Below are 16,943 nucleotides of genomic sequence, written 5' to 3' on the forward strand. Positions count from 1 at the left end.
TCTCTGTGGTGCGTTGGTGGGGTGCGCTGTCTCTCTGGTGTGTTCATAGGGTGCGCTGTCTCTTTGGTGTGTTGGTAGCATTTGTTGTCTCTGTCGTGTGTTAGTAGCGTGTTTTATGACAGGGAGTCACAGTGTATAGAGATGGAAACTCCCTTTCTTGACTGAACTGTTGTCTTGACTCTGTTCCATGATGGTGCATACAGAGTTCCGTGTTCTTTCGAGGGATGTGTAACTTATTATGGATGCGTCCATCAGTGCTCTCTTTCAGTTCTTTGCCCGTCCGTCCTTGCCTGTTAGCTCTGCAGCTGTTCTGGGTGACCTGCCGAAGGAAGCTAAGTGTGGAGTTGCTGGGGCAAAGGTGTGTATGAGGTGTTTTCATGTCATCCAGGCAGTGCTGTGGTCTCCCCGCAGCCACGCCACTTGCTGCCAGCATCATCATAACCTGTTTGATGGTTGCAAAGGGATCCCTTGCTGTTTTCGTTTCTTTATCACCAGAGGGCTTGAGTTCCTTTGTGTGCCTGAAGCCATGTGTGTTTTTTCACACAGGTCATCAGAGCAGCGTGAGACACGAGTTTTTCAGCGTGGTTCAGGATTGTAACTTTGCTCAGCGTCTGTCTTTTCAGAAAATGTTTTATTTTTGTTTCATCGAATCTGTCTCTCCTCTGTGCTCTGCTTATGGGACTCTCCTCGCCTGGAGGCCACAGACACAGCCTCCTCTGTGTTCCTCCAGCCTTTGGTCCACTGGAGCTCATCTTTGTGAGCAGAGTGGGGGCTGCTCTCTGGCCGTGTGAGGGGCGGCCAGACACTGCGTTGCCGCTGGGGTCCCCTACAGACGTGGACTCCAGACTCATTTTTAGTAAATGTCAGGATCCTTTGATGAAGTGTTTACTGAGGCTAAAAATGGTTCCTCTAACCTTAAAGTTATGAAAGACTGTAACTAAGCACACTCAGAATCCAAACGGAGGCCTTTCAGCTGCACCGGGCGTCAGTTTCTGGGAAGGCAGAGCCCGTGTCGTTTGTTAGCCCTGCAGCAGTTTGTGAACCTCAACAGAAGGGAGAGGGAAGCAAGAATTTAGTGTAACAAAGTTTTGCCTGTGGGGTAAACCTGTGTTGTTGAGGGTCCTGTGGTTAATCCTCCTCCTGTTTTCTCTATCTCATCACAGCCTAAGTGCGATGGCCAGGTGTTGCTGACGCAGGTGTGGAAGCGCTTGAATCTGATAGAATGTGACTACTTCGGCCTGGAGTTCCAGAACGCACAGTCCTGTTGGGTATGTGTCACGGTGTGTTTTTGAAAAGAGGCTCTGGATGAGCTGCGGGATGCAGACGGTGGTGCTCCTGGGCTAGTGCCCCGGGACCTGCTGGCACGGTGCGGGCAGGGCACGCTGTGACCCTCAGACTGCGCCGTTAAAATGTCCTCTGTACACCCACAAGGGAACCCCTTCTGCACAAGTTACCAAAGCAAGTGGCACGCATCTTCTGTGATACTCGTTTCAAGAGCTGTTCAGTCGCTCAGTCGTGTCTGACTCTTTGCGACCCCATGGACTGCAGCACGCCAGGCCTCCCTGTCCCTCACCATCTCCCAGCGCTTGCTCAAACTCATGTCCATTCAGTCGGCGATGCCATCCAACCATCTCATCCTCTGTCGTCCCCTCCCCTCCTGCCTTTAGTCTTTCCCAGCATCAGGGTCTTTTCCAATTAGTCATTTCGAGGGTGGATTTGAGCAAACTGCTTTACTCAACTGGTTATGCTCATTTTACTTAATAGATGAACCGTCAAAGTGTGGAGCTTTAGTGTTTATAGGAAACCAAATGACCTGTTAGCTCAGAAGCACATCGGCATCATGGAGCCATGGCCACCCCACCGCACAGTAGTCCTCTCGCCAGCTTGCTGTTTACAGAGGCAGCGGGTGCCTGACATGTGTTTGGACTTAGCAGATACCCCCTACATACACACACACCACATCACACCACACACGCCACACGCCATGCACACATACCACACTCACACCACACATCACGCACACACTCACACCACACACACACACCACATAGACATCACACACACCACACACATACACACATACCACACTCACACCACACATCACGCACACACTCACATCACACACACACACACCACACAGACATCACACACACACCACACACATACACACATACCACACTCACACCACACACCACACACACACTCACACCACACCACACACGCCACACGCCATGCACACATACCACACTCACACCACACATCACACACACACTCACACCACACACACACACCACATAGACATCACACACACCACACACATACACACATACCACACTCACACCACACATCATGCACACACTCACATCACACACACACACACACCACACAGACATCACACACACACCACACATATACACACATACCACACTCACACCACACATCATGCACACACTCACATCACACACACACTCACACCACACACGCCACACGCCATGCACACATACCACACTCACACCACACATCACACACACACCACATAGACATCACACACACACCACACACATACACACATACCACACTCACACCACACACCACACACACACTCACACCACACACATCACACCACACACGCCACATGCCATGCACACATACCACACTCACACCACACATCAGACACACACCACATAGACATCACACACACACCACACACATACACACATACCACACTCACACCACACACACACGGACACCACACAGACATCACACAGACACCACACACCACACACATCACACCCACACACACCACACGCCATGCACACATACCACACTCACACCACACATCACACACACACACCACACACACACACACACCACACTCACACACACACCACACTCACACCACACTCACACATACACACATCACACACACACACAGCACATGCCATGCACACATACCACACTCACACCACACATCACACACACACACCACACACACCACACAGACATCACACACACTCCACACTCACACCACACATACACACACCACACACACACCACACACACCATACTCACACCACACACCACACATAGATACACACACACCACACGCCATACAAACACACACACCACACAGATATCACACACACATACCACATTGCACACACACCACACTCACACCACACATCACACACACACACCACACAGACACACACACACCACACGCCATGCACACATACCACACTCACACCACACACATCACACCCACACACACCACACGCCATGCACACATACCACACTCACACCACACACACACATCACACTCACATCATGCACATACACACAGCACATGCCATACACACTCACGCACACACCGCTCCGTGCACACGCACACGCAGAGCTCTGGGTCCCCTCGGCCCTGTGGCAGTGCGCCCCATGGCCGGTGGGACACGCAGCCCTCCCTGTGGGACTTGGCATCTGTTGTATCAAGATTCGACATGGGGGGGATGTTCCTCATTTAAATGTTTGTCTTAAATATAAATATTTTTGTGTTTTGTAATATACTGATTAAATAGAGAAGTAAGTTAATGATTTGATATCTTTTCTTAAATTCTCTTTAGATCTGGCTTGAACCTATGAAACCCATCATTAGACAAGTACGAAGTAAGTCATTTTTTTAACTCTTTAAAGTTCTGTTCACCTAAGATGCTTTTCCTTGACTGTTCGGATTCAAGGTGCAGACGATCCTCGTCGTCACCTCGGGGCGGGGGGGCAGTGAAGCGCCTCCCGCAGCAGCTGCGCCTGGAGGCCGCTCTGCCGGTTAGCGTCAAGCGTGAGGCGTGGAGGGCGGGCCACCAGTTAGCTCAGATAGTTCTTGGTTACCTGCCTCACCTGTGGGAGAAATAGGATATGCTGGTCAATATTGCTTCCAGTTTTGGCCAGTATGCAAAGTAAGTGTGCAGCTTCTAATTATGAAAGGACATTCAGGGTGACATCTCCAGTCATTTGAACTCACCTGTAACATTTTTAGAACTAAATTGAGGGGGAGAGGATTACGGAAGGAACTTCTGTTCACTTAGAAGCCAAGACCATTTCAATTGCCATAGCATTTTAGCAAAGCAGTTCCTCTTTTCTGTTGGTGAAAGTTACATGACTGGGTTATTATAAAACTTCAGTAAAGCTTAAATACTCAGATGAGCTAATATCTTATGCTTTTCCTTTATAGTAATCAGGTTGTCCTCATTTCATATATTGAATGATAACACTTTTTTTCGCTAAAGTATATAAGGATTTAAAGAATAATGGCCTTTTAATTTTTTATTTATTTTTGCTTTTTGGCTTTGCCACTCTGCTCATGGGATCTCTTTTCCCTGACCAGGGGTTGAACTCACGGCCTGGCAGTGAAAGCCCAGAATCGTAGCCACTGGGCTGCCTGGGGGCTCGCAGGCTTCTCAAATTATCGCTACTACTATTAGTATAAACACTGTAAGTTTTTATCGCTGTTTTACTCCTAAAATAAAAAGAATATATTTTAAGATTTTAATGTGCAGTCTTTTTTTTAGGGTTTCAAACTTTCAGTAACCTCTGCTTAATACAAAAGTTTTCATTTTTTTTCTTTGCTATGTGTGACCGGTACTTAGGACTAACAACTCCATGCACCGGAAGCGTCTTAATATCCTCTTACTTGAAAAGACTTGCTCCAGCAGTCCATTTGAAAGCACCAGTTCAGTTCTGCCAGAACATGCAGAGAGATAGCAAATACAGAGAGTGACTTGTTTGTGGACTGTAAATCTTTCTTTCTATAGGACCAAAGAACGCAGTGCTTCGCCTGGCGGTGAAGTTCTTCCCACCGGATCCGGGTCAGTTGCAAGAAGAATATACACGGTAAAGAGCCTGCCTGACAGGAGCCGCCGCGAGCGGGTCCCGCTCACCCTCTGCAGCACCTGCGCGTCCCCTGGGCGCCTGGTCAGGGTCCTTCACACAGAGAGCCAGCCCAGTGTCCGTGTCCAAGCTGGGACCAGGGTGTCACAGCTAAAAGAAGCATGGTTGGAGTTAACTCCTCACAGACCCAAATGCAAATAGGATTTAGAAGAAAGTTTGTGGTACAAATTTGAGAATTAAAAGTGGGGTGTTAGGGTACTGCTGAACAGATATTCTCCAGATGAGCCTAGATTTGTGTGTGTGCACAAAGTTTGGAGAAGGGCATGGCAACGCACTCCAGTATTCTTGCCTGGAGAATCCCATGGACAGAGGAGCTTGGTGGGCTGCAGTCCATAGGGTCTCACAGAGTCAGACATGACTGAAGCGACTTAGCATGCTTGCACGAAGTTTGTAAGAGTTTTGCCCATTCCTTTACTATTTTATCAACAAAATGACTTTAACTGGGAGAAGGACCAAGTGTGAAAGTCTTTAGGAGTATACGGAGCAGAAACTCTTTAGGGGATCTCTTTTTGCTGCTTTTTTAAATTCACAATTGCTTCTTTGCAGAAATGATTGAAAGTGTTTGCAGTTGTTTCACCTGGGTATTAAGATTATGGAAGTGGTTTTTTCCCTTGTCTTTTATGTACTGACTTTATCATGAGGAATAAAGCAAAAAATCTAAAAATCAAGTGAAAACCCAGAGTTGGATACAAGTGAAGAGAAGACCACAGTGACGATGCAGTAGTAACAGAGTAGCTCCCTGATCCAATGTGGATTTGTACCCGGATCCTCTGGGTCTTGGACCTGCTGCCTGGGTCTCTGCCGACTGTTCCACTGTCACAGAGCCACAGGCTGGGCTGCAGGGAAGCTCAGACTACGTGGCTCCAGCCTCAGGTCTGCACAGGAGGGAGGCCGACCCCAGGGACAGCAGAAAATATGAGTGAGCTTATCTTAACGGTGCATTAAATGCCTGACATTTACCATGAAGTCCCTTTTCAGGAACCACTTTTAAATATATATGCCTTGACAACTGAGCAACAGGGAGTGTCAGCCTAATTCTGTCCGGGGGCCAAGCCGAGTTTATGCAGAAGGTCTTTGTTTAATTTATTTAAAAACGACATATCTGTGGTAAAAGAAAAAAAGCTTTAAAATAAAGTTACCTGGAGTAAAAAGTCGGCACGCCTCTTCACTGCGTGCCACCCTAGTCCCTGAAGGACTGCCACGGGCGCGTGTCCTCCAGGTGGAGTCCCCGCGCCAGCAGACTGGGGCCTTAAATGAGTGTCTTAGAAAGCAGAGTCAGACTGCACACGCAGAGCCGCGGGTGGGTCTCCTTCTCTTCCCTGCGGGCCCGCTGCCTGCCCTGGGCGTCCTTCATGTCAGTGTGCGTTGCTGCCTCTGGCTTTGGTGAACCAGCCTCATGTCGGGGCAAGTCTAGGTTGTGTCTAGCTGTTCTCTGCTGCAGAGCTGCAGCTAAGTGTCCTTCTGCGCACATCTTCGTGAGCTCTGGAAACATTTCTATAGAGAAGTTCACGGGGTGGGATTGCTTGAGGAGGGGGACACACATTTCCGGTGAGAGCCCAGTAGGCGCTGGTGCTGACATTGGTGTGGGAGCCCCAAGAAGGACGGGGCGGCAGTGCTGCTCCCCTGGTGTCTCCAGCGCCTGGAGCACCCGTGTGCGCGGGGCTGCTCACTGCTGGAGTGAGCGAATGTGTAAGTCGTGTCAACCCACCCCCTGCTACACTCTCACCCCTTAATTCAGCATGCCTGTGTCTCAGCTTCTAGCCAAGACCAGGTATTTATTATCCGTCTCTTTGAGACTCACAGCCACACTTGACGCTCTGTCCTTGTTGGCTCTTTCTGCTACTTCCCACAAAACCGTGCGTGCGGTTCTGTCTGTGTGACACGAGGAGTGCGAGTTTGTGAGCTGCCCCCTGGAAAGCGCGGCTCCGGGCGGTCTGGTGCCCAGCGTGTGGTGTGCCGGCCGCCATGTGGATGCCGAGCTCTGTGGGGCCAGGCCGCCTGGCACCGTCTGCTCAGTGCGGCAGGGCTGTGTGTCTTCCTGCAATATGGGGAGCGTGTGTCCCAGGAGCCTTGGGCCTGATTTGTGTGCTTCTGTCTCCTCCTAGATACCTGTTTGCCCTGCAGCTTAAGAGAGACCTTCTGGAGGAACGTCTGACCTGCACGGACACCACAGCTGCCCTCCTGGCATCCCACCTCCTGCAGGGTGAGTGTCCCCACGCGACCCACACTCACGGGAACCGCTGTGCCCAGGTTTTTCTGAGGGGCTAAAATTAGCTTCCTGCCTGGGAGGGAGACGGGCCATGCGAGACCCCAACGGTCTCCCTTGGCCTCAGACCTCCAGTTTGGGCTCCAGGCTGTACCCCAACTCTGGGGTGACATCACAGCCCCCATGCAAGGTAGGCATCAGTCCCTGAAGGACAGAGGAGACCCTCCAGTATCTCAGCGGGTGATGCTTCAGAGCATGAAGCATTATGTGACTTCAGACTTGAGCTGGGAGGAGCGCAAGGGGAGGCTGTGGGAAGCAGGTGTGTGCTGCCCCGGTGCAGGACAGGAAGGAGGAGACCCAGAAGGCTCCTGGGCTGGACCATGTCCTCTGTGTAGAACGGATGCTCTGGAGTGTGGGCTCTGGACCACGTCTTCTGTGTAGAGTGGACGCTCTGGAGTGTGGGCACTGGACCACGTCTTCTGTGTAGAGTGGACGCTCTGGAGTGAGGGCGCTGGACCACGTCTTCTGTGTAGAGTGGACGCTCTGGAGTGAGGGCGCTGGACCACGTCTTCTGTGTAGAGTGGACGCTCTGGAGTGTGGGCGCTGGACCACGTCTTTTGTGTAGAACAGATGCTCTGGAGTGTGGGTGCTGGACCACGTCTTCTGTGTAGAACGGATGCTCTGGAGTGTGGGCTCTGGACCACGTCTTCTGTGTAGAGTGGACGCTCTGGAGTGAGGGCGCTGGACCACGTCTTCTGTGTAGAGTGGACGCTCTGGAGTGAGGGCGCTGGACCACGTCTTCTGTGTAGAGTGGACGCTCTGGAGTGTGGGTGCTGGACCACGTCTTCTGTGTAGAACGGATGCTCTGGAGTGTGGGAGCTGGACCACGTCTTCTGTGTAGAACGGATGCTCTGGAGTGTGGGAGCTGGACCGTGTCTTCTGTGTAGAGTGGACACTCTGGAGTGTGGGCGCTGGACCGTGTCTTCTGTGTAGAATGGACGCTCTGGAGTGTGGGTGCTGGACCACGTCTTCTGTGTAGAACGGATGCTCTGGAGTGTGGGAGCTGGACCGTGTCTTCTGTGTAGAGTGGACACTCTGGAGTGTGGGCGCTGGACCACGTCTTCTGTGTAGAATGGACGCTCTGGAGTGTGGGTGCTGGACCACGTCTTCTGTGTAGAACGGATGCTCTGGAGTGTGGGAGCTGGACCATGTCTTCTGTGTAGAACGGATGCTCTGGAGTGTGGGAGCTGGACCGTGTCTTCTGTGTAGAGTGGACGCTCTGGAGTGTGGATGCAGGAAGCAGGGCAGAGAGAGGCTCCAGCATGTTAGGACCATAGGGTATGTGCTTTCCTTGGTCCCTCCCTGACACACCATCTCCAAACAGCAAGTGTTCCCAGAGGTTTGCCGTCCTGCCAGGTGGGTCTTGTCCACAGTTGGCAACACAAGTGTTGAAGCATCTTTATTGTTCAGTTGTTAAGTTGTGTCTGCCTCTTTGTGACCCCATGGACTGCAGCACACCAGGCTTCCCTATCCTTCACTATCTCCCAGAGTTTGCTCAAACTGATGTCCATTAAGTCGGTGATGCCATCCAGCCGTCTGATCCCCTGTCATCCCCTTCTTCTCCTGCCTTCAGTCTTTCTCAGCATCGGGGTCTTTTCCAATGAGTTTGCTCTTCTCACCGGATGGCTAAAGTATTGGAGAACAGCTTCAGCATCAGTCCTTCCAATGAGTATTAAGGACTGATTACCTTTAGGATTGACTGGTTGGATCTCCTTGCAGTCCAAGGGGCTCTCAGGAGTCTTTCAGTTTTTGTCTGTCCGGGTCATGTCAGATGGAAGCTGGCTCGTCAGTGCACACCGCCATTTGGCGGTGCCTCTTGCTTGAGGGCTGTGCGTGCAGCTCATGTGTCCCTCAGTGACGTGTCCACCTCGGGCCTGTGCTGCAGAGACTGGAGGCCGGTGAAAACGCACACGGCTAGATGTGCTGTAGGGTTCTCCCTGGTCCTTGGCTGCAGAGACATGTCAGGCAGCTGCCAAGACACCCATGCAGCAGCTAGGACGCAGCAGCAGGTGGTCCTGATCTGGGCGGTGGGTGTGGGGTCGGGGAGCAGGTCCTGTTGTGTACACACTTGTGCCAAGGTGTGACCCTGTGCCTGCGGGCCTTCTGTGAGGGTGAAATGTCTCCAGAGTGTATTGCTTAAAAGTGCTGGGCTTTAACTGCTGTTTTTTAAATGAGTATAGCCTTAAAATACATGAAACTAGAGACTGTCATTGTTTTTTGAGAATTTGAGAAGTACTGAAGGAAAAAACAATTTAAAATGCATTAGCCTGAAACAAAACACAGGACCTTATCCTGGGTGCAGTGGTCCTGAGATAGCTGACAGAGAAAGCGTGGATGAAAATGTAGCCAACCACAGCTCGGGATTTGCCGCCCGAGTTGCTCACCAGCATCTTTCCTGTTCAGGACTCAGGAGGAATTCCCTTCACTTGTGTGTTTGCCTCTAATAGCATAAGATATTTGGGAAAATCTAGTACAGAATTTTATTTGAGGGGTATATTCTCGTACTACAGAATTAGAATTTTTTTGCTTTTAGTTCATGCATTTACATGCTTGTATTTTTACATAAGCACTAAGATTGCCTACTGTTCCTCTCTCACCTCAGCGGAAGTCGGGGACTACGATGAGGCGCTGGACAGGGAACACTTGCACACCCACGAGTATGTGCCACGGCAGGAGCGTGCCCTGCACAGGATCCTGGCGTTTCACCGCGAGCTCGCGTGAGTTGGGCATCGTCAGGCTCGGGCGAGACGCTCACCCCTGCCCCTCCCTGGGGCAGACCAGGTCCTGTGGTGGCCACGCCGGGTCGGGGGTCCAGGGTGGGGTCACCTGTGCCACAGCCCTGTCGTCTGGCTCCCTGAGATGCGGCCCTGGGGTGAGGTGAGGGTGACCGAAGAGGGACTAAGAGATGGAGAGGCCGGGCCAGGCTGGGGAGCCACTGGCGGGGAGGGTCCTGGAGGCCTGGCCCCGGCGAGGGAGCCTGCAGACGCACCGATGCCCTGTGGGTGAGGCTCCGCTGCAGGCCCTGCTGTGGGCTTGGGGTGGGGGCAGGTTTGAGTGACACAGACCCAGGTCAGACCACTGAAGGTGCCCTCCCCTTCCTGAAGGACTGTGCTTGTCCACGTGTTCTGCTCGCAGCCACAGGGGCCTTCTGCGTGTCTGGTCGGGCAGCACTGGCTTCCAGCTGTCAGTTGTGACCTGTGGGCTGGAGTGGCGGGCGGAGCCCACTCTGCGAGGACCACAAGGATGAACCGCAAGGGTGAACCGCAAAGATGAACCACGCGTATAAATGACAAGAATGAACTACAAAGATGAGCTGCAAGGATGAACCGCAAGAATGAACTGCAAGGATGAACCGCAAAGTTGAGCCACAAGAATGAACCGCAAAGATGAACCACGAGTATGAGTGACAAGAATGAACCGCAAGGATGCGCCCGAGCCAGCAGCCTGGGGCCGTACAGGCAGCCAGCACCCAAGGCTCTAGTCCTGGTTTAAGCTATGGAGCCAGAAAAAGCCTGGTAGAACCTGAAACCATGAAACTCCTGGAAGAAAACAGACGGTGTGTTCTTGGACATGGACTTTAGCAGTACAGTAGACCCCTTAACAACACAGGCTCGACCTGGGCAAGTCCACTCACACACGGGCTGTTTTCAGTAGCAGATGCTACATGGGGTGGTCCGAGGCGGGTTGAATTCTCAGATGTAGAACCATGGATACCGAGGACTGATGGCGGGTGTGTGCAGAGGGTTGGGGCCCCTAACCTCCGATTTGTTCAAGGGTCAACTCTGTCATTCTGGATGTGTCTCCTCAGGCAAGGGGATCAAGCAGAAATTAACAAATGGGACCTAATAAAACCAAAAGGCTTTTGCACGGCAAAGGAGACTTATCAACAAAACAAAGGCTACCTACTGAATAGGAGAAAATATGTCTGGTAAAGAGTCAGCATCCAAAATACACACAGAAGTCATACAAGTCAGCATGAAAAAACAACCAACCTGATTGAAACCTGAGCAGAGGACCTGAAGAGACATCTTTCTAAAGAAACACAGACATGTGAAAAGATGCTGAGCGCCGCCAGTCAGCAGGGAGACACACATCAAAACCACGGTGAGACACCGCCTCACACCTGCCAGAGGCTGCGACAGAGGACGAGAAACAAATCAACAGAGTAGTGGACAAAGAAGATGCGGGCGTGCGTGTGTGTGTGTGCATGTGTGCGTGTGCGTGTGCGTGTGTACATGTATATACACACACACAATGGAATACTGCTCAGCCACAGGAAGAAAGAAACCCTGTTACTTGCAACAATATGGATGGGCCTGGAGGGTATTGTGCCGAGTGAAATAACTCAGACAGAGAAGAACAAATACTACATGATTTCACTTACATATAGAATCTTAGAAATGCAGCAAACTAGTGGATAGAACAAGATAGAAACAGACACGTGATATAGACGCGTGATACAGGGGATAGCAGCAGGGAGAGGGCGGGGGAAGTGGGGGACGGGGCAGCGGAGTAAGAGCAGCAGCTGCTGTGTGTAGACCAGGCCAGCTGCCGGCTGTGCCGTCACACAGGGATGCAGCCCGTGCTGGAGCTGCTCGGTCGCGTCTGACTCGTGGCGACCCCGTGGATGGCAGGCTTCCCTGTCCTTCACCACCTTCTGGAGCTTGTTCAAACTCATGTCCATCAAGTCAGTGATGCCAGGCAACCATCTCATCTTCTCCTTCTCCTCCTGCCTTCAGTCTTTCCCAGCGTCAGGGTCTTTTTCTAATGAGTTGACTCTTCACATCAGGTGGCCAAAGTATTAGTATTGGAGCTTCAGATTCAGCATCAGTCCTCCCAATGAACACCCAGGACTGATCTCCTTCAGGATGGACTGGTTGGATCTCCTTGCAATTCAAGAGACTCTCAAGAGTCTTCTCCAACACCACAGTTCAAAAGCATCAATTCTGCAGTGCTCAGTTTTCTTTATAGTCCAACTCTCACATCCATATATGACTACTGGAAAAGCCATAGTTTGACTAGATGGACCTTTGTCAGCAAAGTAATGTCTCTGCTTTAAAAACACATTAATAATGTGCTCCCTAGGTTGGTCATAGCTTTTCTTCCAAGGAGCAAGCATCCTTTAATTTCACGGCTGCAGTCACCATCTGCAGTGATACTGGAGCCCAGAAAAATAGTCTGTCACAGTTTCCATTGTTTTCCCATCTATTTGTCATGAAGTGATGGGATGAGATGCCATGATCTTAGTTTTTTGAATGTTGATTTTTAAGCCTGCTTCTTCACTGTCCTCTGTCACTTTCATCAAGAGGCTCTTTAGTTGTTCTTCACTTTCTCCCATTAGGGTGGTGTCATCTGTGTATCTGAGGTTATTGATATTTCTCCGAGCAGTCTTGATTCCAGCTTGTGCTTCACCCAGCCTGACATTTCGCATGATGTACTCTGCAAGGAGATCCAACCAGTCCATCCTAAGGAAATCAGTCCTGAATGTTCATTGGAAGGACTGATGCTGAAGCTGAAGCTCCAATACTTTGGCCACCTGATGTGAAGAGTCACCTCATTAGAAAAGACCTTGATGATGACAAAGATTGAAGGCAGGAGGAGAAGGAGAAGACAGAGGATGAGATGCTTGGATGGCATCACTGACTCAATGGACATGAGTTTGAGCAAGCTCTGGGAGTTGGTGATGGACAGGGAGGCCTGGCGTGCTGTAGTCCATGATGTTGCAGAGTCAGACACGACTGAGCAAGTGAACTGAACTGAACTCTGCATATAAGTTAAATAAGCAGGGTGACAGTATACAGCCTTGATATACTCCTTTCCCAATTTTGAACCAGTCCATTGTTCCGTGTCTGGTTCTAACTGTTGCTTCTTGACCTGCATACAGATTTCTCAGGAGGCAGGTAAGGTGGTCTGATATTTCCATCTCTTGAAGAATTTTCCATAGTTTGCTCTGATCCACACAGTCAAAAGCTTTAGTTTAGTCAATGCAGCAGATGTTTTTCTGGAACTCTCTTGCCTTTTCTATGATCCAGCAGATGTTGGCAATTTGATCTCTGGTTCCTCTGCCTTTTCTAAATCCATCTTGACTCATCTGGAAGTCCTTGGTTCACGTTTGCAGCCTGGCATGGAGAACTCGGAGCATTACTTTACTAGCATGTGAAATGAGTGCAATTGTGCAGTAGTTTGAACATTCTTTGGCATTGCCCTTCTTTGGGATTGGAATGAAAACGGACCTTTTTCAGTCCTGTGGCCACTGCTGAGTTTTCCAAATTTGCTAGCATATTGAGTTCAGTACTTTCACAGCATCATCTTTTAGGATTTGAAAAACCTCAGCTGGAATTCCATCACCTCCACTAGCTTTGTTCATGGTGATGCTTCCTAAGGCCCACTTGATTTTGCACTGTAGGATGTCTAGCTCTAGGTGAGTGATCATGCCATCGTGGCTATCTGGGTCATGAAGATCTTTTTTATATAGTTCTTTGTATTCTTGTCACCTCTTCTTACTATCTTGTGCTTCTGTTAGGTGCATACCATTTCTGTCCTTTATTGAGCCCATCTTTGCATGAAATGTTCCCTTGGTATCTCTAACTTTCTTGAAGAATCTCTGCTGCTATGCTGCTGCTAAGTCGCGTCAGTCGTGTCTGACTCTGTGCAACCCCACAGACGGCAGCCCCACAGGCTCCTCTGTCCCTGGGATTCTCCAGGCAAGAGCACTGGAGTGGGTTGCCATTGCCTTCTCCGGAAGAATCTCTAGTCTTTCCCATTCTATTATTTCCCTCTATTTCTTTGCACTGATCACTGAGGAAGGCTTTCTTACCTCTCCTTGCTATTCTTTGGAACTCTGCATTCAAATGGGTATATCTTTCCTTTTCTCCTTTGCTTTTCACTTCTCTTCTTTTCAAAGCTATTTGTAAGGCCTCCTCAGACAGCCATTTTGCTTTTCTGCATTTCTTTTTCTTGGGGATGGTCTTGATCCCTGTCTCCTGTACAATGTCATGAACCTCTGTCCATAGTTCATCAGGCACTCTGTCTATCAGATCTAATCCCTTGAATCTATTTGTCACTTTCACTGTATAATCGTAAGGGATTTGATCTAGGTCATACCTGAATGGTCTAGTGGTTTTCCCTGCTTTCTTCAATTTAAGTCTGAATTTGGCAATAAGGAGTTCATGATCTGAGTCACAGTCAGCTCCTGGTCTTGTTTTTGCTGACTGTATAGAGCTTCTCCATCTTTGGCTGCAAAGAATATAATCAATCTGATTTCAGTGTTGACCATCTGGTGATGTCCATGTGTAGAGTCTTCTCTTCTGTTGTTGGAAGAGGGTATTTGCTATGACCAATGCGTTCTCTTGGCAAAACCGTTAGCCTTTGCCCTGCTTCATTCTGTACTCCAAGGCCAAATTTGCCTTTTACTCCAGGTATCTCTTGACTTCCCACTTTTGCATTCCAGTCCCCTGTGATGCAAAGGACATGATTTTTTGGTGTTAGTTCTAGAAGGTCTTGTAGGTCTTTATAGGACTGTTCAATTTCAGCTTCTTTGGCATTAGTGGTTGGGGCATAGACGTGGATTACTGTGATATTGAATGTTAACCTTGGAAACAAACAGAGATCGTTCTGTCATTTTTGAGATTTTACCCCAGTACTGCATTTCGGACTCTTGTTGACTATGAGGGCTACTCCATTTCTTCTGAAGGGTTCTTGCCCGCTGTAGTAGATATAATGGTCATCTGAATTAAATTCACCCATTCTGGTTCATTTTAGTTCACTGATTTCTAAATATATAGCTGGTATTTATAACAACTATAAATAGAGTATGTAACCTTTGAAACTTATGAATCCTGTTTCACACCTATAGCTTATATAATATTGTACCTCAGCTATGTGTCCTTTTTTAAGAAGACAGGAAATAAGTGTTGGTGAGGATGCGGAGAGGAGGGGGCCCTTGTGCATTGTTGTGGGAACGTACATCGGTGCAGCGCTGTGGAAAACAAAGTGGAGGTTCTTCAAAAACCAAAAATAGACCAAGTTCTGTGATGGCCTACATGGGAGAAGAATCTAGAAAAGGGTAGACTTATGTCTATGTATCAGATTCACTGTGCTCTACACCAAAAACTAACACCACATTGTAAATCAACTCCAATTTAAAAAATCTAAAATTAAATAAAAAATTCCACTCCTGGGTGTTTATGGAAAGAAAACAGGAACCCTGACTGGAAAAGATGCACGCACCCCCGTGCTCACAGCTGCGTTCCTTACGATGGCCAGAACACAGTGTCCGTCAGGAGATGAGCCTGTGAAGGAGACATGTGCATGCAGCAGGGTCATTGCCTTGCTGATGGCTTATTAGAGTGTCAGTTGATAAGTGTCTATCAGCTTCAAAGGACGGACATTTTCGTCAAAAAATGGAAATTCCAAGAATGGTGTAAGCCAAGCAGTTGTGTTATTCCTAAAAGATCTAAAAACTGAGGCTTTCAGAAGCAAGAAGAAAAAGAGCTGTTTATGGAAGTTGCTCGCGGAGGCTTTGGGCTGTCCTGAGCGCCCCGCCCTGGAGCCACTCACTGTCTGCGGACCATGTGCCAGGCGAGGATAACGCCAGTTGTTTTGGTGATTCTATTTTTGTTCATTTGCATAATTTAATTTTTATAAAGGTATATTCTAATGGTTAGCATTGTACCTTTTAAAGTTTTGAAGTGGGTTTAATGAAAGTGAAGTCGCTCAGTCGTGTCTGACTCTTTCCGACCCCATGGACTGTAGCCTACCAGGCTCCTCTGTCCATGGGATTTTCCAGGCAATAGTACTGGAGTGGATTGCCATTTCCTTCTCCAGGGGATCTTCCCGACCTAGGGATCGAACCCGGGTCTCCCACATTGTAGACAGACGGTTAACCGTCTGAGCCACCAGCAAAGTCCATTAGATACCATTCAGTTCTGTTCAGTTCAGTCACTCAGTCGTGTCCGACTCTTTGCGACCCCATGAATTGCAGCACACCAGGCTTCCCTGTCCATCACCAACTCCTAGAGTTCACTCAAACTCACGTCCATCGAGTCAGTTATGCCATCCATCTCAAGTCAGAGATACCATTAAATACCATTAAATGCGTGGTGTGTCCCGTCTTTAGTATTCGTCTCTGCCTGTAATGTTGGCACGTCACTTTGTCTGTATTAAGATAAAATCATAAGGTTGAGCATCTCAGGAGTGCAAAGAAAATATCCGCCCCTCTGGGGAGTACAGACCGGAAGGAAGGGGACAGTTTCTGTGGCCTGTGTGCAGTGCTCTTTGTTGTGGGTAAATATCTGTGGGGAGTGGCCAGCCCAGTGAAGATCGGAGCCCCTGTGCTGCTTACGTGTCCCTTCTGTTTTCCTGGTCTCCCTGTCCGAGTTTCTGCTCTCAGGAGCGCTGTGAACTTGGTGTCTTTCATTGCAGGGGCCAGACACCCGCTGAGTCAGACTTCCAGGTGCTGGAAATTGCTCGGAAGCTGGACATGTACGGCATCAGGTTTCACTCAGCTTCTGACCGGGAGGGGGCCAAGATCAAGCTGGCCGTTTCGCACACGGGGGTCCTGGTGTTCCAGGTAGGTGTGCAGGGTGCCCTCCTCACGTGCGCTGGGAAGTCTGTCGCTGAGTCGCCTCAGACCGGGAGGCAGAGCGTTTGGACTGTGCGATCCAGCCTGTCCCCCTTAGAGAGGCCGTTTCGTAGTCCTGGACTCTGTCCCGGAGCCCACTCTTCCTTCTAATGCTGT

General features: G+C 49.6%; 1 protein-coding gene across 2 annotated transcripts in view; it reads left to right on the forward strand.

Annotated features, from left to right (window-relative positions):
• FARP2 (FERM, ARH/RhoGEF and pleckstrin domain protein 2) overlaps positions 1 to 16,943 on the forward strand; it is a 99,002-nt gene that overhangs the window by 43,158 nt on the left and 38,901 nt on the right. For both annotated transcript variants that reach the window (XM_055586646.1, XM_055586645.1), the window contains exons 3-8: positions 1,164 to 1,268; positions 3,618 to 3,660; positions 4,803 to 4,881; positions 7,044 to 7,141; positions 9,807 to 9,921; positions 16,628 to 16,775. In XM_055586646.1, coding sequence (XP_055442621.1) covers positions 1,164 to 1,268; positions 3,618 to 3,660; positions 4,803 to 4,881; positions 7,044 to 7,141; positions 9,807 to 9,921; positions 16,628 to 16,775 — 588 coding nt within the window. The remainder of the gene's footprint in view (positions 1 to 1,163; positions 1,269 to 3,617; positions 3,661 to 4,802; positions 4,882 to 7,043; positions 7,142 to 9,806; positions 9,922 to 16,627; positions 16,776 to 16,943) is intronic.

This window comes from Bubalus kerabau, chromosome 6 (genome assembly GCF_029407905.1).
Source record: "Bubalus kerabau isolate K-KA32 ecotype Philippines breed swamp buffalo chromosome 6, PCC_UOA_SB_1v2, whole genome shotgun sequence".
NCBI lineage: Eukaryota > Metazoa > Chordata > Mammalia > Artiodactyla > Bovidae > Bubalus > Bubalus kerabau.